The 24,363-nt window shown below is 47.1% G+C and overlaps 2 protein-coding genes across 2 annotated transcripts in view; both read left to right on the top strand.

Annotated features, from left to right (window-relative positions):
* Window positions 1-76: 76 nt before the first annotated feature.
* Window positions 77-23,256, top strand: dbr1 (debranching RNA lariats 1). Its single transcript, XM_078939042.1, has 9 exons — window positions 77-219; window positions 306-539; window positions 622-746; window positions 814-894; window positions 7,964-8,049; window positions 8,125-8,349; window positions 8,419-8,496; window positions 8,576-8,721; window positions 22,454-23,256. The coding sequence occupies exons 2-9, from the start codon at window positions 343-345 to the stop codon at window positions 23,109-23,111; spliced, it is 1,596 nt and encodes a 531-aa protein (XP_078795168.1). The 5' UTR covers window positions 77-219; window positions 306-342; the 3' UTR covers window positions 23,112-23,256.
* Window positions 23,232-24,363, top strand: part of lcmt2 (leucine carboxyl methyltransferase 2) — a 40,462-nt gene continuing 39,330 nt past the window's right edge. Inside the window, exon 1 of the mRNA XM_078939029.1 lies at window positions 23,232-23,329. The gene's annotated coding sequence lies outside the window, so the exon portion shown is untranslated. The remainder of the gene's footprint in view (window positions 23,330-24,363) is intronic.

Raw genomic sequence — 24,363 nt, 5'->3', positions numbered from 1 at the left:
AACACAGGCCACACGGCGCATGCGCCACTGACAGTCGCTCTGTGGATAGTCATAGCCGCGGCTTCCGAAGGAAAACGGCCGAATTAGCACGCGCGTTCTCCGCGCAACACCAGCTCGTCTCCGCATTTCAGTGCGGATCTTAGCTCGCTCTCACGTGCACTGTTGAGCTGGTTATTGACCAGTAATCAGCGGGTGTAAACGCACAAATAAGTTCAACAGGTAAGTGGGTTCTGGGGGGAAAAAACAAAAGGGCTTAACATCTGACGAACTGTAGCGAATCCAACTCTCCTGCGCGCGTGCTGCAGTTCCGTGCAGCTACGGGAGCCTGCTAGGAGGTTCAGGATGAAGATCGCCGTGGAAGGCTGCTGCCACGGGGAGCTGGACAACATCTATGAAACCATCAGCTATCTGGAGAAGAAGGAGGGTGTGAAGGTGGACCTGCTACTCTGCTGTGGAGACTTCCAAGCGGTGCGCAACGAGGGCGACATGAGGTGCATGGCAGTGCCAGCCAAGTACAGAACCATGCAGACCTTTTACAAGTTGGTTTTGTCTTCTTGACTTGTTTCATGTTTTTTGTCAAGTACCATGAAGCCTGGCTTCCAGCTGCTGCCTGCTTTACAGATACTACTCCGGAGAGAAGAAAGCTCCAGTGTTGACCATCTTTATTGGAGGGAACCATGAGGCATCCAACCATCTGCAGGAGCTGCCATATGGAGGCTGGGTGGCGCCCAACATTTACTATCTTGGTGAGCACCAGCAGTTGGTGTGTGCAGCATGCCTGACACCCCACCTGACCCGTCCCCGTCTCTGCAGGTTACGCTGGAGTTGTTCGCTACAGAGGGATTCGAATTGGAGGTTTATCAGGGATCTTCAAGTCACACGACTACAGGAGGGGTAAGATGGTCTCTAGTGCAGATGCAGGATACAGTAGACCAGGGGAGCCCACACTTTTCTGACCTGCGAGCTACGGTAAACTCTAAAAGATCTGCCTATATTTATAGATAAAGATACATTGAGGGGGAAAAGTATTCAGTCAGACACCAATCGAGCAAGTTCTCTCCCCTAAAAAGATGAGAGAGGCCTGTAATTTACATCATCGGTAAACCTAATCTATGAGACAAAATGAAAAAAAAAAAAAAAAAAATCACAATGTCCGATTGTTTAAGTATTTATTTGTAAATTATGGCGGAGAAAAAAAATTGGTTAAAAAAAAATACTTCATTATATACCGTCTGTCTGTAATGACAGCAGTCAAATGTCTGTAAGTCTTCACAAGGTTTTCACAAACTGTTGCTGGTATTTTGGCCCAATCCTCCATGTAGATTTGCTCTAGAGCAGTGATGTTTTGGTCCATTCCTCCATGCAGATCTCCTCTAGAGCAATGATGTTTTGGTCCATTCCTCCATGCAGATCTCCTCTAGAGCAGTGATGTTTTGGTCCATTCCTCCATGCAGATCTCATATAGAGCAGTGATGTTTTGGTCCAATCCTCCATGTAGATCTCATATAGAGCAGTGATGTTTTGGTCTATTCCTCCATGCAGATCTCCTCTATAGCAGTGATGTTTTGGTCCATTCCTCCATGCAGATCTCATATAGAGCAGTGATGTTTTGGTCCATTCCTCCATGCAGATCTCCTCTAGAGCAGTGATGTTTTGGTCCATTCCTCCATGCAGATCTCATATAGAGCAGTGATGTTTTGGTCCATTCATCCATGTAGATCTCCTCTAGATCAAAGATGTTTTGGCCCATTCCTCCATGTAGATCTCCTCTGGAGCAGTGATGTTTTGGTCCATTCCTCCATGCAGATCTCCTCTACAGCAGTGATGTTTTGGTCCATTCCTCCATGCAGATCTCATATAGAGCAGTGATGTTTTGGTCCATTCCTCCATGCAGATCTCCTCTAGAGCAGTGATGTTTTGGTCCATTCCTCCATGCAGATCTCCTCTAGAGCAGTGATGTTTTGGTCCATTCCTCCATGCAGATCTCCTCTAGAGCAGTGATGTTTTGGTCCATTCCTCCATGCAGATCTCATATAGAGCAGTGATGTTTTGGCCCATTCCTCCATGTAGATCTCCTCTGGAGCAGTGATGTTTTGGTCAATTCCTCCATGTAGATCTCATATAGAGCAGTGATGTTTTGGTCCATTCCTCCATGTAGATCTCATCTAGAACAGTGATGTTTTGGTCCATTCCTCAATGTAGATCTCCTCTAGAGCAGTGATGTTTTGGCGGAGAGGAAGGATTCCATGTTGAAGTGCGAGTTGAACACCACCACGTCTGACACCAAGCTAAAAAACACCGACCCACCAACATTTAGAGGAGGGGTTTACAAGTGTGACTGTGGGGTCTTCACTCATGATAACTTAGATCAGGTGTTACTACATTTGGAATGAAAGTTCTCAGTGTGTACTTCAAAAAGTAATTCCGTACTCGTTATTTTACTTTCGTTCCACTCATAGAAATCCTCAAGGGCAAAAAACTTGCACAAACAAGATGCTCTGGTCTTTCATTTAACTTTATTTCTAAAGCAATGACCTCATGCAAAGTTGATCTGGTTCAAGACATAATCTGGCCTCCTTACATTTCAGACACCGGTGAGAATGACACAATAAGTAGGGGCCAAACGGATCATGGTTGCTAATTCAAGCATTACATTTTTTTAAATAAACAATCCATTTATGGGCTGCAGATGTGTTAACTGCTGCTCATCTGCACTGTGAGGCAGAGCTCAGCAGGAACTCCCTCATGGATCTTTTACAGACAGCGTAGCTGCTCTCAGATCTGCCATGACCCACATGGCTGACAGCAATAAAAATAGGGGTTTACCATGACAGCACTTGGTTGTATCCATATTGAAAATCCCTGTCCTGGTCTTTGCGGACCGGATATGCCAGCTGGTTCTCGTGGAAGTACAGCACCTTCTTCAAGCGAGCCAGATCTGGCCTGAGAGCTACAAGCTCACATAGGTTTAGAACGGAACTGCAAAACAGGACTCTGCACAGACAAACAAGATATCTTTAAATTCCCAGACAGTTTGAAAACCCGACATTCAATGATAAACGATGACCTGTTTTAACCAATATTAACTCTGTAGCTGTACACTGTCCTTCTCAAAAAAATATACAGGAATATCTGTGTTTTCTGTCATGGACGGAGGGGAAAAAAGTATTCAGTCAGCCACCCACTGTGCAAGTTCTCCCACTTAAAATGATGATAGGTAAACCTCAACTATGAGACACAAAATGAGAAGAAATAATTCAGAAAATCACAATGTCTGATTTTTAAAGACTTTATTTGTAAATCATGGTGGAGAATACGTTTTTGGTAAAAAAGAAAAGTTCAACTCAATATTTCATTATATACCCTCTGTCTGTAATGACAGCAGCCAAACGTTGTCTGTAAGTCTTCACAAGGTTTTCACAAACTGTTGCTGGTATTTTGGCCCATTCCTCCATGTAGATCTCCTCTAAAGCATTGATGTTTTGGTCCATTCCTCCATGCAGATCTCCTCTACAGCAGTGATGTTTTGGTCCATTCCTCCTTGCAGATCTCCTCTAGAGCAGTGATGTTTTGGTCCATTCCTCCATGCAGATCTCCTCTAGAGCATTGATGTTTTGTTCCATTCCTCCATGCAGATCTCCTCTACAGCAGTGATGTTTTGGTCCATTCCTCCTTGCAGATCTCCTCTAGAGCAGTGATGTTTTGGCCCATTCCTCCATGTAGATCTCCTCTAGATCAAAGATGTTTTGGCCCATTCCTCCATGCAGATCTCCTCTAGAGCAGTGATGTTTAGGCCCATTCCTCCATGTAGATCTCATTTAGAGCAGTGATGTTTTGGTCCATTCCTCCTTGCAGATCTCCTCTACAGCAGTAATGTTTTGGTCCATTCCTCCTTGCAGATCTCCTCTACAGCAGTAATGTTTTGGTCCATTCCTCCATGTAGATCTCATGTAGAGCAGTGATGTTTTGGCCCATTCCTCCATGTAGATCTCATCTAGAACAGTGATGTTTTGGTCCATTCCTCCATGCAGATCTCATATAGAGCAGTGATGTTTTGGTCCATTCCTCCATGTAGATCTCCTCTAGATCAAAGATGTTTTGGCCCATTCCTCCATGCAGATCTCCTCTAGAGCAGTGATGTTTTGGTCCAATCCTCCATGTAGATCTCCTCTAGAGCAGTGATGTTTTGGTCCATTCCTCCTTGCAGATCTCCTCTACAGCAGTAATGTTTTGGCCCATTCCTCCATGTAGATCTCATGTAGACCAGTGATGTTTTGGCCCATTCCTCCATGTAGATCTCCTCTAGATCAAAGATGTTTTGGCCCATTCCTCCATGTAGATCTCATATAGAGCAGTGATGTTTTGGTCCATTCCTCCATGTAGATCTCCTCTAGAGCAGTGATGTTTTGGCCCATTCCTCCATGCAGATCTCATATAGAGCAGTGATGTTTTGGTCCATTCCTCCATGCAGATCTCATATAGAGCAGTGATGTTTTGGTCCATTCCTCCATGCAGATCTCCTCTACAGCACTGATGTTTTGGGGCTGTTGCTGGGCAACACAGACCTTCTACTCCCTCCAATGATTTTCTATGGGGTTGAGATCTGGAGACTGGCTAGGCCACTCCAGGAACTTGAAATGCTTCTTATGAAGCCACTCCTTTGTTACCCGGGCAACGTGTGTTTGGGATGGTTGTCATGCTGAGAGACCCAGCTGTTTCATCTTTAATTCTGATGGAAGTCACTCCAAATCTGACCATACACGGCCCCATTCATTCTTTCCTTTACACGGATCAGTCGTCCTGGTCCCTTTGCTGAAAAACAGCTCCAAAGCATGATGCTTCCACCCCCATGCTTTACAGTAGGTCTGGTGGTCTTTGGATGCAGCTCAGCATTCTTTCTCCTCCAAACAGTAGAGTTCTTACCAAAAAGTTCTATTGTGGTTTCATCTGACCATAGGACATTCTCCCAATCCTCTTCTGGATCCTCCAAATGTTCTCTAGCACAGTGTTTTTCAACCTTTTCTGAGCCACGGCACACTTTAACCTTAAAAAAAATCCCGCGGCACACCAGCATCCAAAAATTAAAAAACAAGGAGAAACTCATAGTCTGTATTGATCTACAGCCCCTCCACAATCTCACATGCATTTTTGAGATAATTGTTACAGAAAAAGCTGGAAACTGCAGCTGTTTTTTTCTAAAAGATGCAATAAAAGTTAAGTTAGAAGATTTAAAAATAGTTTGATGTGTGTTCGTTGGTTTCAAGACGTTTAACAACAGATCTCCTTTTGCGCTGTCACTCTCACAACCCAATGCATCATGGGAAATGTAGTGCATAAAACGGCCGAAGATCGGTTTTCGGAGCTTCGCTGTTTTGTTAACTTGTTCCACGGTCTGACTCCGGATTCTGTGGAAAGCTACACCGCTAAAGACGAGCTTTAGCTGGTATTTCTGTTAGAACTGAGCGACTTTACGAGCTAAATCGGGACAAGGAAGTGAAGACTTTAAGCACTTCTGATTGGTCAGACCGATGACATGTGATTAACCCCCCCAACACGGGACTTTTCCAAAATACAGCCGAAGGTGCAGCTGAATCGCGGTACGTCATTCTTATCAAAATGTCTTTAATAAAATAAAATAAACGCAAAGAAAAGGTATTTTACGATCTTTTATATTCCTAACTCCTCAGTGTTTTATCAGGGCCTGTTTGGATGAACAGAGAGCTAAAATCCTGGAGATGTGAAATGTTTTTAGATCAGTTAATGATTAATGAGGGCAATTTCCCACGGCACACTTGGCCATCTCCCACGGCACACTAGTGTGCCGCGGCACACTGGTTGAAAAACACTGCTCTAGCAGACTGTAGACGGACCTGCACATGTACCGGCTTTAGCAGGGGGACACGTCTGGCCCTGCAGGGTTTGAGTCCCTGGTGGTGTCGTGTGTTACTGATGGTAGCCTTTGTTACTTTGGTCCCAGCTCTCTGCAGGTCATTCACTAGGTCCCCCGTGGGATTCTGGGATCTTTGCTCACTGTTCTTGTGATCATTCTGACCCCACGGGGTGAGATCTTGGGGGGAGTCCCAGATGGAGGGAGATTCTTAGTGGTCTTGTCTTCCATTTCCTAATAATTGCCCCCACAGGCGATTTCTTCACTCCAAGATGCTCACCTGTTGCAGATTCAGTCTTCCAGTCTGGTGCAGGTCAACAATCTGGTTTCTGGTGTCCTCAGACAGCTCTTTGGTCTTCATAGTGGAGTTTGGAGTGAAGCTGTGTGAGGATGTGGACAGGAGTCTTTCTATAGATAACCAGTTCAAACAGGAATCATTAGTACAGGTAACCAGTGGAGGACAGAGGATCCTCTACAGAAGAAGTTACAGGTCTGTGAGACAGAAATCTTGTTTGTTTGTAGATGAACGTATATGGCAACTAAATTGACTTCATTTGGTTGGAGCAGGAAGTAAACCGTTTTCAATGGGTGGAGTCACTCTCGCTCAGTCCAGTTCAGTCAATGGTTTCACATAAACTGTTTATTCCACTCAAAGCTCTCAAGCTGCCCATAGTTTGTTCCAGCTAAACAAAGTTTTAAAAAAACTGTTAAGGGCCACCTGAAGACTTTTGTGCCTGCTGGCTCCGCCCACCTCAACAAAGAAGCAATTTAGGAGGACAAAGTAATGTTTGAAGGAAACATACTCCAAAAAGATCACTGACACCAGACTGCTGGTGTTGAATTTGACTTTGACGTGGCAGTTCTTGCAGTGGGAGTCTGACCGGGTTTGGTTTTATGGCTGAGCTGTGAGCTCTGACACGCCGCTCTCTACCTGTGTCACAGCTGCTAAAGGTCAGAGTAGGCCTGGAAAATCGATTGAATTAATTAATTCGAATTTTTTGTTACGGGGGATTTAAAAAAAAAACAACTAAATCGGGTTTTCAACGTAATGGCACATTTTTGGCTCCCCAGAGCTTCCGTAGTGTTAGTTTCACACGGCGGTGTGGCAAACGACAAACAACAGAGAGACAACACGGCTACCGGTGACAGTGGGAAGTTTGTTCCCAAGAAAGGAATAAAATCCTCTGTTGTTTGGAACTGGTCTGGGTTTACTGCCACAGACGTGGAGGAAGAGACACCCCCCCCACCCCCACCCCCACGCTGCTACATTTGCCTACAGCCCATCACAGTCAAAGGCAGCAGCACCACAAACCTATTCCAACACCTGAAGGAAGCCTTTATTACTGTTCTCCTTCGCTCCGTAACACCAAACATGAACACGCGCCGCTAACACTTGTGCACGCTGTCACTCACACACACACACACAGATTCTACAACACCTATATAGTTAGTTCATTAGTTAGTTAGTAGTTAGTTGTTACTGTTACTTGTTAATAAAGAAGACTGCGTTGTAATTGTATTCATTTGCAACGTGGCTGCCAGGGGATTTTGTGTTTGGCGGCTGGGGGGGTGCGGGTGACCACCACTCCTGTTGCTTCATCACCCCTGTGATCAAAAATCCCACACCGTCACAGCTCTAGTTTATATCTTGCGGAACACAAGAAAAGTGAATTCTCCAGCACCGATGGCAGAACCGCAGATATGAGAAGAAGGTTTATTAATTATATTAAAACCTTAGAGCCCAGATATGAGCTGTATTGTTAATCCTTTAGAAAATGGTGCTACTCTCAGGTGAATGTTTGTCTCCTTTTAGTCTAGACGACAAAGTGGGACTTAAACACAGCTGGGACTTTGATTCCAAGAGTGTTCATTTATTTATCCCAGAGATGGGGGTTACGTTTGTCTTGCGTTTGATTAAATAAAAGCAAAATTTGCTTAGGCCCTATCGCCCAGCCTTAGGTCAGAGGTGGGAGGCGGAGGACGTGACAGGTTTTAACACTTGGAATCAGCTGTTGCGTGTAAATATCTGCCCTTCGGTTGCTAGTCTCTCTGATCACTGAGTGTGTGCTCTCTTAGGTCACCACGAGTTCCCTCCATACAACCCACAGACGCTTCGAAGCGTCTACCACGTCAGAAACATTGAGGTCTTCAAACTGAAGCAGGTAAAGACCCAGAGCTCCTCCCACCCTCTGACACTCGGGCTGCTGGTGCTGACTTTGAGTTTCATCCTGACAAAGATCCAGATGCCCGTAGACATCTTTATGAGCCACGACTGGCCGCGTGGAATCTACCATTACGGAAACACAAAGAAGCTGCTGCGCAAGAAGACGTTTCTCTGCCAGGAAGTCAACTCCAACACGTTAGGAAGTCCTGCAGCAGAGGAGCTGCTGGCCCACCTGCAGCCCAGCTACTGGTTCTCCGCCCACCTGCACGTGAAGTTTGCTGCAGTCATGCAGCACGCAGTAAGGCATTGAGCAGGATAATAACCATTTCCCACTGCCTTCTTACCCCAACTAAGCATTTGTGTTTAGCCTAAAGGTGACGCTGCTCCCCGTGTAACCAGATTCCTGTCTCTGGACAAGTGTCTGCCCCACAGGGACTTCCTGCAGGTGAAGTTTAGCCAAACCCCCCCCCAGCGCTCATGGCGGGAGAATGGGCTGACGCACGTTCCGTGGGTTTGTGTTGCAGATTGTGGATCTTCCAGACAGACAGAGCTCATCTGGGGGTCTGGAGTATGATCCAGAGTGGTTGGCTATCCTGAAGGCCACCGACGGTCTCCAGAGGACCAGCCCCCAGCCCTGGAACCCTCCTGAGAACAACGGCTTGCATGAACGGTACGCAGTAGAGGGAACACATAGCTGCTTCAGGAGGCAGAGGTTCTGGTTCTGAGGGGTTCTGGTGCTTTGCAGGGTCCATATAATTTTAATCTTTACTACAGAAGTAAACACTTCTGCCTTTCACTTAAAATAGGAACTTTCATTTAGACTGGGATGTTAACTAACTTCCTGTAGGAACAGGAAACAGGGAAAAACTTACTACCAAATTAAAAGCAGGCCAGCTTCTGTAGTTTTTGACATTCATAAGTAGAACACATCTAAAAGATGCATAAAAGTCCAAAGCCATGGTTCCAATAAACACAGTTTCTATTTAAACTGATGGGCGTTGGTGTTCCTGAACCTAATGCAGCAGGTGACTTCCTGAAGGTTTTGTGACGTTCTCGAGGAAACATTCTAGATGTGACGTTCTAGAGGAAACGTACTAGGTGTGACGTTCTAGAGGAGGCGTACTAGATGTGACGTTCTAGATGTGATGTACTAGATGTAACGTTCTAGAGGAAACATTCTAGATGTGACATTCTGGAGGAGACATACTAGATGTGACGTTCTAGAGGAAGCGTACTAGATGTGACGTTCTAGAGGAAACATTCTAGATGTGACATTCTGGAGGAGACGAACTAGATGTGACGTTCTAGAGGAAACATTCTAGATGTGACATTCTGGAGGAGACGAACTAGATGTGACGTTCTAGAGGAAACATTCTAGATGTGACATTCTGGAGGAGAAGTACTAGATGTGACGTACTAGATGTGACGTTCTAGAGGAAACATTCTAGATATGACATTCTAGAGGAGGCGTACTAGATGTGACGTTCTAGATGTGACGTACTAGATGTGACATTCTAGATGTGACATTTTAAGATGTGACATTCTAGATGTGACGTTTTAGAGGAAACGTACTAGATGTGACGTTCTAGAGGAGGCGTACTAAATGTGACGTTCTAGATGTGACGTACTAAATGTAACGTTCTAGAGGAAACATTCTAGATGTGACATTCTGGAGGAGACATACTAGATGTGACGTTCTAGAGGAGGCGTGCTAGATGTGACGTTCTAGAGGAAACATTCTAGAAGTGACATTCTGGAGGAGACGTACTAGATGTGACGTTCTAGAGGAAACATTCTAGATGTGACATTCTAGAGAAGGCGTACTAGATGTGACGTTCTAGATGTGACGTTCTAGATGTGACGTACTAGATGTGACATTCTAGATGTGACATTTTAAGATGTGACATTCTAGATGTGACGTTCTAGAGGAAACATTCTAGATGTGACGTTCTAGAGGGGACGTACTAGATGTGACGTTCTAGAGGAGGCGTAATAGATGTGACGTTCTAGATGTGACATTCTAGACGTGACGTTCTAGAGGAAACATTCTAGAGGAGACGTACTAGAGGAGACGTACTAGAGGAGATGTACTAATTGTGACGTTCTAGCTGTGACATTCTATTTTTTTTTTTTTTTTTTTTTTTTTTTTTTTTTTTTTTAACTTGTCCTGTCCAACAGCTAGGCAAACAGATGAGAGCTGAGGGCCTCTTGTGTTGGACATATTTTATTCTAACAAGAGGGGTTATTCATCTTCAGACAAACCAAAGGTATGTCTGAATAAACCCCTTTTGTAATTGAGGCCAAACTTTATTAATTTCAATCATGTTTGAAAATCTTTGGTGTTGGACCGGACGGAAAAGGAAAGAGGGGAACAAGAGAGAGGGACGTTAGAGAGAGGGGGGGGTAGGAGGGTGATAATAGGAGGGGAAGGGGGGTAAGACCATGAAGCAGCATAGAGCAGACAGGTTTACTGGTTGTTTATCGTTACGGTACGGTTCAAATGTAGTACAAAAAGGGCGGGGCCTGTTCACACACACTCAAATATTATCAACACACCTGCTAGCCGCAGAAATGTCCACATGTCAACATGCACACAAAACAGATAGTGTTCACGAACGCATACCTATGCCTTTAAACCAACTAGTGTGAAATCTTTCATTCATTCAATCATGCAAACTATTAGTGCAAAGGTGAGCTAACACCTGTGCTCAGGTGAGTGTTTATGTTCTTCTAAAATGGATGGTGGAATGTGAAAAGAAGGAGGAGGAGCGCCCAGCCACCCCCACACCCATACCCCCGCCGCAGCAGCAGCGGCAGCCGGAATTCCCCCAACGCCACACGGGAACAGGCAGGGAACAACCGCCCCCCGGGCGACCAAGACCGCCACCCAGGCCAGGGCCAGCAGGACCGCCGCGAGGCCCCCAGAGCCAGAGAGCAGGGAGGCGCAGAGGGAAAGAGAGCGCCGCCCCAGCCCAGCCAGGAAAGCAGCCCCCCGCCGCGCCGGAAGAGCCCAACGCAGGGCCCCACCGGAGAGGGACGCCCACAGCCCCAGACGAGCACCCCACCACCACCCAGGAGTTCCGGGCATCCCCCCGCCCCGACCCCAGGTACGAGCCAGGACCCCCCAAGGGAGACCCGCTCCGCACTCCAGGCAGCCACCCACCCGGCCCACGGTTGGTCCAGGTAGGAGCAAGGCAGGGGCCCGCCGCCCCCGCCCAGGAGGGGGGAACCCCGGGGAAAAAAGGGCGGCCCATAAGGGATGTTATAAATATGGCCCGACCAGGCTCGGCCATGTTGGAAGTTTGGCGGGGCCCAGCGCCCAGGGGCGAGGACCAGGACCCACCCCCCAGGGACACGAACACCCCCGGCTCAGGTGTAATATGAACGCCCCCACCGCGCGGAGAGAGCACCGCCGGGCCCAGGGAGCCGGCACCCAAGGGACACGGCCGCCATCGCCAAGAGGCCCGCACCCCCCACCAGGGACGGGGTAGGGGACAGATGGACCCAGGTCCCACCTTCCTTGTAAAATGTGTGTGCGTGTATGGGTGTTTGAGAGGGTGTTTGTGTGCATGTGTGTGTGTTTATGTTTGAATGTATATATTGAAGGGGGAGGGGTGTGTGTACTAAGGGGGGTGCAGTTAAAATTGGCGAGTAGGGCACTAAGGGGACATCTCCTGATTACTCACAGTGATGTCCCCTCACCCTCCACACCAAGGGGCCCTAAATGTCTAAGGTGCGGTTAAAATTGGCGGGTAGGGTGCCAGGAGGACATCTGCTGCTTGCTTGCAGTGATGTCCAAGCACCCCCCCTACCAAGGACCCTACGTGTCTAAGGTGCAAATAAAACCGAAAGAGGGGGGGCCCACTCCATACGGCAACCATAGGAGGGGGGCCACTCCCAAGTAGCCCCCCCCCAAGGCGCATCGCAGGCTAAACCCCCCACCCCCTCACCCTAATATGAGGTTATATAAGGAAGGGGGTAAGTTGGGGACAGCTGGTAGACTGTCCCCCGGTGGTCAAACAGCCGTCCCCCAGCCCACCCCCAGCAAAGGGGCCAGGGCCACCCAGCCCAGGGGCCCACCCCCGGAGGCGCCGACACCCCAGGCCCGGCACCACCCACCCCACACAGAGAGAGAGGAGCCAGAAAGCGTCGCCCCCCCCCGGAGCAAGCCCAGGCCCCCACCCCCAGACGCCGGCCCTAGAAGAGCTCTGGTCAGGCCTCGACGGGACCGAGGAGGCCAACCGGCCGAGGCAACCACTGATTGCCTCAGCGGAGACCCCGACCCGCTAGCCCCCCCGACCCGTACTAATAATGGGCCCCCCCTCCCCCCCAGAACGCCCCCCCACAGGACAGGGCCGACAAGCCCCCCACCCCACCCCACCCCAGACCCCGCAGCCGAAGCGGGTGATACCCAGAGCGACCGGGGGCCCCGAGAGGGTTGTCCCGTCCCGTCCCAGAGCCAGGGAAGGGCCGATCCCAGCCCCAGGTGCAGATGGGCAGCCCATCCGGCGCCGCTGGGCCCCCCCCACCCGAGCAGGGCCCCCCGCCAACCCCCCCCAGCACAGGCAAAGGGACCACCCCCCCAAGCCAAGCCAGACCACCACCCCACCCCCCCACCACGCACCCCCACACCCAAGCCCAGAGGACCACGCAGCGCCCCAGCCCGCCCCACCCAGGCACCGGACCCGACCCCCCGACCAACGGAGCCCCCCACCGCCCCCGCCAGGCACCGGAAGCCCCGACCCCCACCCCAAACCACGGCAGAAGGGCAAGGAGCAGCGACGACCAAGCCCTCCACCCCCTAAGTCATGGAGTCAACCACAGGAGACCAGAGAGACTGAATTCTTTCAAAGTTACTTGAGCTTTGGGCTGACATTTTTTCCAAGCTGATATGATCAAACAGCAGATTTCTGTGTTGACTTATGTTTATATTTTTCTTGTTTTTCCAATTTATTAAAATAGTTTTTTTGGCAATACAAAGAGTTATGAAAATGATAGATGCTAATCCTTCTTCTATATCGATGGCACTCATGTCACCAAGCACACAAAGTGACGGTGAGGCAGTGATTGAAACCTTAAGCCAGACTGATAAATCGGCACATACCTGCTGCCAGAGAGCCCTGACAGGAGTGCAGAACCACAGTGCGTGCATGTAGCTGTCGGGTAGATTATTATCACAGTGCTCGCAAATGTCTGAGTTACTGAGACCCATCTTGAACATCCTCTGTCCAGTGTAGTAAATTCTGTGAAGAGTTTTGAGATGGATTAGCTGCAGATTTGAACTTTTTGTCAGTTTAAAGGTGTTTAGACAAAGTTCTGACCAGAAGCTTTCATCTGTGCTGATGCTCAAATCTGCATCCCATTTTTTTGTTGGAAGGGCAATATTGTTATCTAAATTGCATAAAAGTTTGTATATTTTGGAGAGAGTTCTATTCATTGAAAAATTAATCAGAGTGGTAACTACATCTGGTAGCTTTAAATCGTCGTCTTTAATTTTATACTTTTTAGTAATACTTGATTTAAGTTGCTGATATTCCAAGAAGTTATTTATTCCATGTTTGTCTTGAAGTTCCTGGGGGGTTATGAATCTTCTATCAATAATTACGTGCTCTAGTTGTTTTATGCCCCCTGCTTGCCAAGCTGGGAAGTGAATCATTTTTTTGTTAATAAGGATGTCCGGGTTGTTCCAGATGGGTGTCATTTTGCACGGTTGAATTGATGATTTTGATATTTTGAGAAATTCCCACCAGGCTGTTAAGGTGGCATTTATATTAATGCTTTTGAAACAATCCTGTTTTTTAACTATTTGGCTAATAAATGGTAGCTGTGACAGGTTGATCTTTCCACATAACACCTGTTCCAAGTCTAACCATGAGTTGGTTTCTGGATTATTTTTTAACCATTTTAAGATATATTGTAATCTATTTGCAAGAAAGTATTTGTGGAAATTAGGTAGTTCTAATCCTCCACAGCTTTTTGCAGATTTTAAAGTTTTTAGACTAATTCTTGCAGGTTTGTTGTTCCATAGAAAGCTTGATATGGATGAGTCTAATGTTTTGAACCATTTTAATGGCGGTTGTGTGGGAATCATTGAGAAGAGATAATTAACTTTGGGTAAGATTTTCATTTTTACTGTGGCTACCTTGCCCATAAGGGACAGAGGCAGGTTGGTCCAGCGTGTTAGATCGTCCTGTATGCTTTTCAGTAATGGGGTGTGGTTTAGCTGCACCAGTTCTGATAGTTTGGGGGAAAAGTAGATACCCAGATATTTGATATTTCCTGTTTTAACTGGAATTGTGAGTCTTTGTTCCATATTCCTGTTGAGTGGTAATAAAACAGACTTATTCCAATTAATGGAATAGTCTGATATGGAGGAGAATTCATTTATGATCATTGCTGTTTCATTTACAGAATGTAAATTCCTTAAAAACAGTAATATGTCATCCGCATAAAGACTAATTTTATGATGGCTGTGTTTGGTTTTTATTCCTATAATGCTCTCATTCTGTCTTATTGCTGCAGCTAAAGGCTCAATGAATATAGCAAAAAGAGAAGGAGAGAGTGGGCAGCCCTGTCTGGTTCCTCTTCCAAGAAAAAACCTGTTTGAAGTCTGTTTATTAGTTCTAACTGATGCATTGGGGTTGTGATATAATATTTTGATCCAATTGATGAATGCTTCTCCAAAACCAAACTTATGGAGTGCAGCAATAAGGAACTTCCAGTTTACTCTGTCAAAGGCTTTTTCAGCATCCAGCGATAGTACCGTCATTTCCTGGTTTTTAATGGTGGCAAAGTCTATTATATTAACTAGTCTACGGACATTATCATCCGAGTGTCTGCCTTTGATGAATCCAGTCTGGTCGAAGTGGATTATGTGAGGAGTGATTTTTTCTATTCTCTGTGCTAGTGCTTTGCAGATAATTTTTACATCTGCATTGATTAAAGAAATGGGGCGATAGCTTGAAGGACTAGTGGGATCTTTGTCTGGTTTTAGAAGAAGAATTATGTTGGCTGAGTTCATGTTATGTGGCATTGATTGGCTCTCATTAATAGATGTGACAGTTTTATAAAATGTTGGTGCCAGTTGTTCCCAGAATTCTTTATAAAACTCAGCAGGAAAGCCGTCAGGCCCTGGTGCTTTACCATTAGGCATTAGTAACAGAGCTTCATGAAGTTCAGACGGCGAGAGCGGAGAATCTAAGTTTGTGATTTGATCCTCATTTAGCCTGGGTAGGTTTACATTATTAAGAAATGAGTCAATACTTTGCTCTGACGGATTGATCTGCGGTGTGTACAGGTTTTTATAAAAGTTTTCAAATTCGTTATTAATTTTGACCGGGTCATGAGTGACATTTCCTGTTTGGTCCATAATAGAGGTGATTGATGATTTTTCTCTGTTAATTTTAAGCTGATTAGCCAGAAATTTGCCAGATTTATTAGAGTTTTCAAATCTTTCAAGTCGTAGCCTTTGTATTTGAAATTGTGTTTGTTTATTAATGATGTCATTTAACTGCAGCTTTAAATTTTTCAGATCTCCCAGAATGTGTTTCTGTGCAGAAGCAGCATAAGCAGTCTCCAGGGTTTTGATTTTATTTTCTAATTCTAATAAATCTGCTTTCTCTTTGCGTTTTTTGTGCGTTGAATAAGAAATGATTTTCCCTCTCATGACTGCCTTTGCTGTTTCCCAAAGAACGCACGGTGGGATGTCTGGAGTATTGTTGAAGTCTAAGAAGGTTGCCCACTCTTTTTTAAAGAATTCAAGAAATTCCTGGTCCTTTAACAGAGACGTATTAAACCTCCAGGTTGTACCAGAGGGTGTGGATTTTTCCCTAGAAATGTTTACAGAGACTGGTGCATGATCACTGATAATAATTGGATGGATATTGGAGCTTTGAATATTTTTTAAAAGAGAGTTACTGATTAATAAATAGTCTAAACGGGAGTGTGAATAGTGAACTGGAGAAAAAAAGGTGAACCCTTTAGTGTTTGGGTGACATGAGCGCCACGCGTCGCAGAGACCCAGATCATTCATGTACTGCTTTAGAATACTTGCAGACCGCCATGTACGCTGGTTTGCTGCTGTGCTGAGTCTGTCAAGTTCAGGGTCCAAAACAAGGTTGAAGTCTCCTCCTATAATGATTGTGGAGTCAGAGTGAACTGAGAGTGAGGTGAAGAATCTGTGAAAGAAGGAAGAGTCGTCAACATTAGGGCCATAAATACTCACTATACAAAAGTCCTTATTCTGAATGGATATATTAATGATTACAAATCTGCCTTCTGGGTCAGTAACTGTATCCTTATGAGTAAAATTAAGATTTTTATTAATTAAAACAGCAACTCCTCTTTGTTTGGAGTTGTAACTGGCAGAGTATATAACTGGAAATTGTAAGCAGCACATAAGGTGATTCAAAGAATCTGATAAATGGGTCTCCTGCAGTAGAGCTATATCTGCTTTTAGACCATCCAGGTGATTTAACACTTTCAGTCTCTTTGGCTCAGAGCCAAGTCCACGCACATTCCAGCTAACGATGTTAAGACTGTTCATAACTGCTCTGACTGAAAAGGTGTAAAGCTAAGTAGTGCTTGTGTACCAGTCCGTGTGCGCGTGCCCGCACTGAGAAGCGCTGTGCGCGTGAACGTTTTCTGGCTATGTGAGCTGCGTGTCGCGTGCGTCCTATGAGAGCCTGTGTGAGGTGATTGCAGTATGTCGGCGTGTGTGTGCGGGATCGCATGTGCACGCCCCTGTGTGCGCTTGTGTGTGCGCGCGCCCGTTCCGTGCATAAATAAATACTTACCGAGGATGAGTTGCTTCCAGGTGATTTACATATAATGAGGGGGGAGAGGGGGGGGGGAGAGTAAAGGAAAGAAAAAAAGAGATAGAAGGGAAAACGAAAACAACAACAAAACAACAATAGAAACATCAGTGGGACTGAGGTGACGAAGAAAAAAAAAAAAAAGACTGTTTTCCTGCGATCGAGGTGTGGATTATTGATGATCCGGTTTTCCATTCATTGAAGTAAGTTTAGCGGGTTTCTTCTGGGCAGCGCAGATGTTCTCAGCGCGGATCTGAAAGCCTTCAGCACAGCCAGGGGGTGATCTCCGGGTCCCGGAACAGCCGGCCGTCCACGTAAAGTTTGTCAACAGCCACAATCGCTCTCGAACCAGCAGCAAGATGCTTCCTCCTCAGCGGGAACAGGATCTTCCTTCTGCGGAGGATTTCTGCCGGGAACTGGTCATTCACGCTGTAATGCGTGCCTCTCAGTTCCCGTCCGCGGCCCTTCACCATCTCCTTCTGTTTGAAATGTTCGAATTTAGCCACAATAGGACGCGGGCGCTGGTGGTCGGACCTTCTTCCTCCGAGGCGGTGAACCCTGTGGAAGGAGATCTTCTGCACCTCCTCCTTGGGGAGCTTCAGGTGGACCTGTAAAAAGGATCTAACGGTGGCCTCGGGGTCTTCTCCTACCTCCTCTGGAACCCCCGCGACCACTAGATTGTCCCTCATGCTCCTCGACTGAAGATCCAGGAGGGTTTCCTTGATGGATCGGTTCTCCTCGGAGAGACGGGCGGTGTCACTGCTCAGGGTCTTCACGGTCTCTCTGAGGGCCTGGTTCTCCGCTGCGAGCTCCCGCACCTGCTGCTGGCTGAATTCCAGAGACTCCCGCAGACCTTGAAATTCTCTATGGAGGATCTCCAGCAGATTGAGGCGGCCATCAAAGCTGGAGAGCTTTTTGTCAATCGAATCCAGGATATCGCTCATTCCGCTGCCTGGAGAGGACACAGCCCCGGGAGAGTCCTCAGGCCGTTCACGCTTGGCGGAGGGGGTGGTGGTGGCGGTTCTGGGCTTCACCATGTTGCAGGTATTAAAACACTCGTCGATGAAATTCTCCAGGTCCTCCAGGCTGACAGAAGCTTAATACTCTTAACAGGTTATGTTAGTTAGCAGGAAATGTTTTAATATGGCGGAAAAATGAAACAAGATCGAAAATGTTTGTTCAAATGCTTACGCGCCGCCAAGTCGACTCACCACACTCGTCTCGCTGGGTCTCGCGATACTACAGCATCACGCACACATCTAGCTGTGACATTCTAGATGTGGCATTCTAGATGTGACGTTCTAGAGGAAACATTCTAGATGTGACATTCTAGAGGAGACGTTTTAGAGGAAACATTCTAGATGTGACGTTCTAGAGGAAACATTCTAGATGTGACATTCTAGAGGAGACATTCTAGATGTGACGTTCTAGAGGAAACATTCTAGATGTGACGTTCTAGAGGACACGTACTAGATGTGATGTTCTAGATGTGGCGTACTAGATTTGACGTACTAGATGTGACGTTCTAGAGGAGGCGTACTAGATGTGACGTTCTAGAGGAAACATTCTAGATGTGACGTTCTAGATGTGACGGTCTAGAGGAGACGTACTAGATGTGACGTTCTAGAGGAGGCGTACTAGATGTGACGTTCTAGAGCAGAGGTGGGCACTGAGGGCCGCATTCCTGCATATTTTCCAACATACCCTGCTCTGGCATGTTCTAATTGGCTGGACACACCTGAACCAGGTAATCAGCCATGAGTAGGGCAAGATTATCTGGAAATCATGCAGACACACCGGCCCTCGAGGCCTGGAATTGCCCACCCCTGTTCTAGAGGAAACATTCTAGATGTGACGTTCTAGATGTGACGGTCTAGAGGAGACGTACTAGATGTGACGTTCTAGAGGAGGCGTACTAGATGTGACGTTCTAGAGCAGAGGTGGGCACTGAGGGCCGCATTCCTGCATATTTTCCAACATACCCTGCTCTGGCATGTTCTAATTGGCTGGACACACCTGAACCAGGTAATCAGCCATGAGTAGGGCAAGATTATCTGGAAATCATGCAGACACACCGGCCCTCGAGGCCTGGAATTGCCCACCCCTGTTCTAGAGGAAACATTCTAGATGTGACGTTCTAGATGTGACGGTCTAGAGGAGACGTACTAGATGTGACGTTCTAGAGGAGGCGTACTAGATGTGACGTTCTAGAGCAGAGGTGGGCACTGAGGGCCGCATTCCTGCATATTTTCCAACATACCCTGCTCTGGCATGTTCTAATTGGCTGGACACACCTGAACCAGGTAATCAGCCATGAGTAGGGCAAGATTATCTGGAAATCATGCAGACACACCGGCCCTCGAGGCCTGGAATTGCCCACCCCTGTTCTAGAGGAAACATTCTAGATGTGACGTTCTTGATGTGACGGTCTAGAGGAGACGTACTAGATGTGACGTTCTAGAGGAAACATTCTAGATGTGACGTTCTAGAGGAGACATTCTAGCTGTGACGTTCTAGATGTAACATACTAGAGGAGACATTCTAGAGGAAACATTCTAGATGTGACGTTCTAGAGGACACGTACTAGATGTGACGTTCTAGAGGAGGCGTGCTAGATGTGACGTTCTAGAGGAAACATTCTAGATGTGACGTTCTAGATGTGATGTACTAGATGTGACGTACTAGAGGAGACATTCTAGATGATACGTTATAGATGTGACGTTCTAGATGTGAATTACTAGAAATGACATTCTAGATGTGACATTCCAGAGGAGACACTCTAGATGAGACATTCTAGAGGAGACGTACTAGATTTGACGTTCTAGACGGGGCGTGCTAGATGTGACGTACTAAATGTGACGTTCTAGAGGAGACATTCTAGGTGTGACGTTCTAGAGGAGACGTACTAGATGTGACGTTTTAGATGTGAGATTCTAGATGTGCTGTTCTAGAGGAAACATTCTAGATGTGACGTTCTAGAGGAGACGTACTAGATGTGACGTTCTAAATGTGGCGTACTAGATTTGACGTACTAGATATGACGTTCTAGAGGAGACATTCTAGCTGTGACGTTTTAGATGTAACATACTAGAGGAGACATTCTAGAGGAAACATTCTAGATGTGACGTTCTACAGGACACGTACTAGATGTGGCGTACTAGAATTTGACGTAGTAGATGTGACGTTCTAGAGGAGGCGTACCAGATGTGACGTACTAGAGGTGACGTTCTAGATGTGATGTACTAAATGTGACGTTCTAGATGTGAATTACTAGATGTGACATTCCAGTGGAGACACTCTAGATGAAACTTTCTAGAGGAGACGTACTAGATGTGACGTTCTAGACGAGGCGTACTAGATGTGACGTAATAAATGTGACGTTCTAGAGGAGACATTCTAGGTGTGACGTTCTAGATGTAACATACTAGAGGAGACATTCTAGAGGAAACATTCTAGATTTGACGTTCTAGAGGACACGTACTAAATGTGATGTTCTAGATGTGGCGTACTAGATGTGACGTTCTAGAGGAGGCGTACTAGATGTGACGTTCTAGAGGAAACATTCTAGATGTGACATTCTAGATGTGACTGTCTAGAGTAGACGTACTAGATGTGACGTTCTAGAGGAGACATTCTAGCTGTGACGTTCTAGATGTAACATACTAGAGGAGACATTCTAGAGGAAACATTCTAGATGTGACGTTCTACAGGACACGTACTAGATGTGGCGTACTAGAATTTGACGTAGTACATGTGACGTTCTAGAGGAGGCGTACCAGATGTGACGTACTAGAGGTGACGTTCTAGATGTGATGTACTAAATGTGACGTTCTAGATGTGAATTACTAGATGTGACATTCCAGTGGAGACACTCTAGATGAGACTTTCTAGAGGAGACGTACTAGATGTGACGTTCTAGACGAGGCGTACTAGATGTGACGTAATAAATGTGACGTTCTAGAGGAGACATTCTAGGTGTGACGTTCTAGATGTAACATACTAGAGGAGACATTCTAGAGGAAACATTCTAGATTTGACGTTCTAGAGGACACGTACTAAATGTGATGTTCTAGATGTGGCGTACTAGATGTGACGTTCTAGAGGAGGCGTACTAGATGTGACGTTCTAGAGGAAACATTCTAGATGTGACATTCTAGATGTGACTGTCTAGAGGAGACGTACTAGATGTGACGTACTAGAGGAGACATTCTAGATGTGATGTTCTAGATGTGATGTACTAGATGTGACGTACTAGAGGAGACATTCTAGATGAGACGTTCTAGATGTGACGTTCTAGATGTGAATTACTAGATGTGACATTCTAGATGTGACATTCCAGAGGAGACACTCTAGATGAGACATTTTAGAGGAGACGTACTAGATTTGACGTTCTAGACGGGGCGTGCTAGATGTGACGTACTAAATGTGACGTTTTAGAGGAGACATTCTAGGTGTGACTTTCTAAAGGAGACGTACTAGATGTGACGTTTTAGATGTGAGATTCTAGATGTGCTGTTCTAGAGGAAACATTCTAGATGTGACGTTCTAGAGGAGACGTACTAGATGTGACGTTCTAAATGTGGCGTACTAGATTTGACGTACTAGATGTGACGTTCTAGATGTGACATTCTAGATGTGACGTTCTAGCGGAAACATTCTAGATGTGACGTTCTAGATTTGGCGTACTAGATTTGACGTACTAGATGTGACGTTCTAGAGGAGGCGTACTAGATGTGACGTTCTAGATGTGTGGTTCTAGAGGAAACATTCTAGATGTGACGTACTAGATGTGACGTAGAGGAGACGTTGTAGATGTGACTTTCTAGATGTGACGTACTAGAGGAGACATTCTAGATGTGACGTTCTAGAGGAGGCGTACTAGATGTGACGTACTAGAGGTGACGTACTAGAGGTGACGTACTAGAGGTGATGTACTAGAGGTGACGTACTAGAGGTGACATTGTAGATGTGACATTCTAGAGGAAACATTCTAGATGTGACGTTCTAGGTGTGACGTTCTAGATGTGACGTACTAGATGTGACGTACTAGATGTGACATACTAGAGGTGACATTCTAGATGTGACATTCCAGATGAGACTTTCTAGATGTGACGTACTAGATGTGACGCTCTAGATGTGATGTACCAGTGGAGACATTCTAGATCTGACATTCTAGAGATGTACAAGATGTGATGTTCTAGAGGAGGCGTACTAGATGTGACGTTGTACAGGAGACATTCTAGATCTGACATTCTAGAGATGTACAAGATGTGATGTTCTAGAGGAGGCGTACTAGATGTGACGTTGTAGAGGAGACATTCTAGATGTGACGTTCTAGATGTAACATACTAGAGGAGACATTCTAGATGTGACATTCTAGATGAGACGTTCTAGATGTGACGTACTAGATGTGACGCTCTAGATGTGACGCTCTAGATGTGACGCTCTAGATGTGACGTACTAGAGGAAACATTCTAGATGTGACGTTCTAGAGGAGACGTACTAGATGTGACGTTTTAGAGGAGACATTCTACATGTGACGTACTAGATGTGACGTTCCAGTCTGACCCCGCTGTGTGCTCCTGGCAGGTGGGACTTCAGAGCCTCTGAGGCGGTCATGATGAAGGTTGTTGAGGAACTCAGCGGGGAACTCGACATTCCAGACAACTTCCGCCGGACTGTTCCCCCCTATGACCCCGCCCACCCCCAGCCTCACGCCGCCCCAGCATACAGTGCAAACCCTCAGACCACAGAGCTCTGTGCCAAGCTGGGCCTCTCAGACATTTACGCCGGGGCCGGGCTGGGGGGGGGCAGCGCCTGGGGGGCAGAGGAGGAGGGCGGCAGCTCTGGGAGTGCAGAGGAGCCCAGCGAGTATCCCAGTGACACGTCGGGACTGTCCAGCTCCTTCAACCCGGATGAGATCACCCTGGAGGAGGAGTGGGAGGAGGGGGGGGAGGAGGGGGGGGAGGATGAAACAGAGTCCAAAGTCCGCACCCCCAGTCGAATGGTTCTGCCCGAGCCCAAATGCACAGACTCACCCGCTCCACTGAATCTGCCTCCCCCGTCCCACTCCACCCCGAGGGTTGCTCAGTGTGACGGGGGGGGCGAGGATGTCGCAGACGCATGCACCCTAAAGCGAGCCAGCACCGAAGGCCCCGACGGCCAAGGGGCCACTCCCAGAATCAAACGCAGGAACCAGGTCATCTACGCATCAGCCGATGACGACCAGAGCGGGGAGCAGGGGTGAGGCTGGGGGGCCAGGACTGGCAGCGGACTGTTCTTTATGCAGCATGATTTTCAACATGATTTTCTGTGGAGCTCAGTTCTGTTTGTAAACGTTTAATTTAGCTTCATCTGCTCCAATAAAGGTCCTGAAGCTGGTGTCAATCAAAGTATCCCGCCTCACACTTTCTCCTCTGCTCTCACCATGAAGACCCTTTGACTGGACACCAAGGGCGTCTGCAGGTAAATGGTAAATGGTGTATACTTGTATAGCGCCTTTCTTCCTACAAGGACAAAGCGCTTTACAGTCACAGACCCATTCACCCAGTCACACACACATTCACACACACATTCACACACTGATGGCGGCTCTGCTGCCAAACACAGGCGCTCGCCTACCATCAGAGGCAAGGTGGGGTTCAGTGTCTTGCCCAAGGACACTTCGACTCATGGGCGTGCAAGGCGGGAGTCAAACCTGCAATCTTACGATCATGGGTCGCCCGCCATACCGCTGCACCACGGCCGCCCCGAAACTTAAGGCTTCAAGGCGTCTGCAAAGGCGTCTGCAGCCAAGGGCGTCTGCAGCCAAGGGCGTCTGCAGCCAAGGGCGTCTGCAGCCAAGGGCGTCTGCAGCCAAAGGCGTTTTGCCAGAAAACCTTCCCTTGAGTGCAGAAACTGTTCATCAGAAGGATCTGTGAGGGCCGTCCAGCAGCATCTACCCAGCATGACCCCCCTCCAACCAGCCCAAATAATGAGACGGGCTGCAGCGGTTACTACTCTTGCCTCACAGCAAGAAGGCCCCTGGTTCAAGTCCCAGCTGGGGGACCTGAACCATAACACCAATGGGGGGCCTTTCTGTGAGGAGTTAGCATGTTCTCCCCGTACATGCGTGGGTTTTCTGCAGCTTCCTACCCCCGTCCAAAAACCTGCCCAATAGGTTTATTGGTTCCTCTACATTGTCCCTATGTGTGCATGTGAGAGTGCACGAGTGTGTGATAGTGGCCCTGAGACAGACTGGTGACCCGTCCAGGGTGTCCCCCGCCTTCACCCACGAGGGGCCGGGATAGGCTCCAGCAGCCCCGTGACCCCGAAAGGGACAAAATATGGGTTAGAAGATGAATGAATGAAAAATGAGACACCCCGTTGCCACGGTGATGGAGCAGGTCAAATGGAGATGAAGTGAGTTTAGAGGAGGGGTCTGCAGCCCGAGGCTCCGCTCCAACATGTGGCTCTTTTCCCCTCCATAGGGGCTCTCTGGATAAAGAAAAATAAAATGG

This window comes from Oryzias latipes, chromosome 21 (assembly GCF_053564925.1).
Source record: "Oryzias latipes strain Hd-rR chromosome 21, Olatipes_Hd-rR_3.1".
Classification (NCBI taxonomy): Eukaryota; Metazoa; Chordata; class Actinopteri; order Beloniformes; family Adrianichthyidae; genus Oryzias; species Oryzias latipes.
This window is presented reverse-complemented; position numbering and strand designations above follow the sequence as displayed.

Excerpts from the sequence above, each read along its gene's own strand:
- dbr1 (XM_078939042.1), top strand. The coding sequence starts at position 343 with ATGAAGATCGCCGTGGAAGGCTGCTGCCACGGGGAGCTGGACAACATC. Across the intron at positions 747-813 it reads GCCCAACATTTACTATCTTG|GTTACGCTGGAGTTGTTCGC; the intron begins GTGAGCACCAGC and ends CCGTCTCTGCAG. Across the intron at positions 8,350-8,418 it reads CTGCAGTCATGCAGCACGCA|CCTAAAGGTGACGCTGCTCC; the intron begins GTAAGGCATTGA and ends ATTTGTGTTTAG.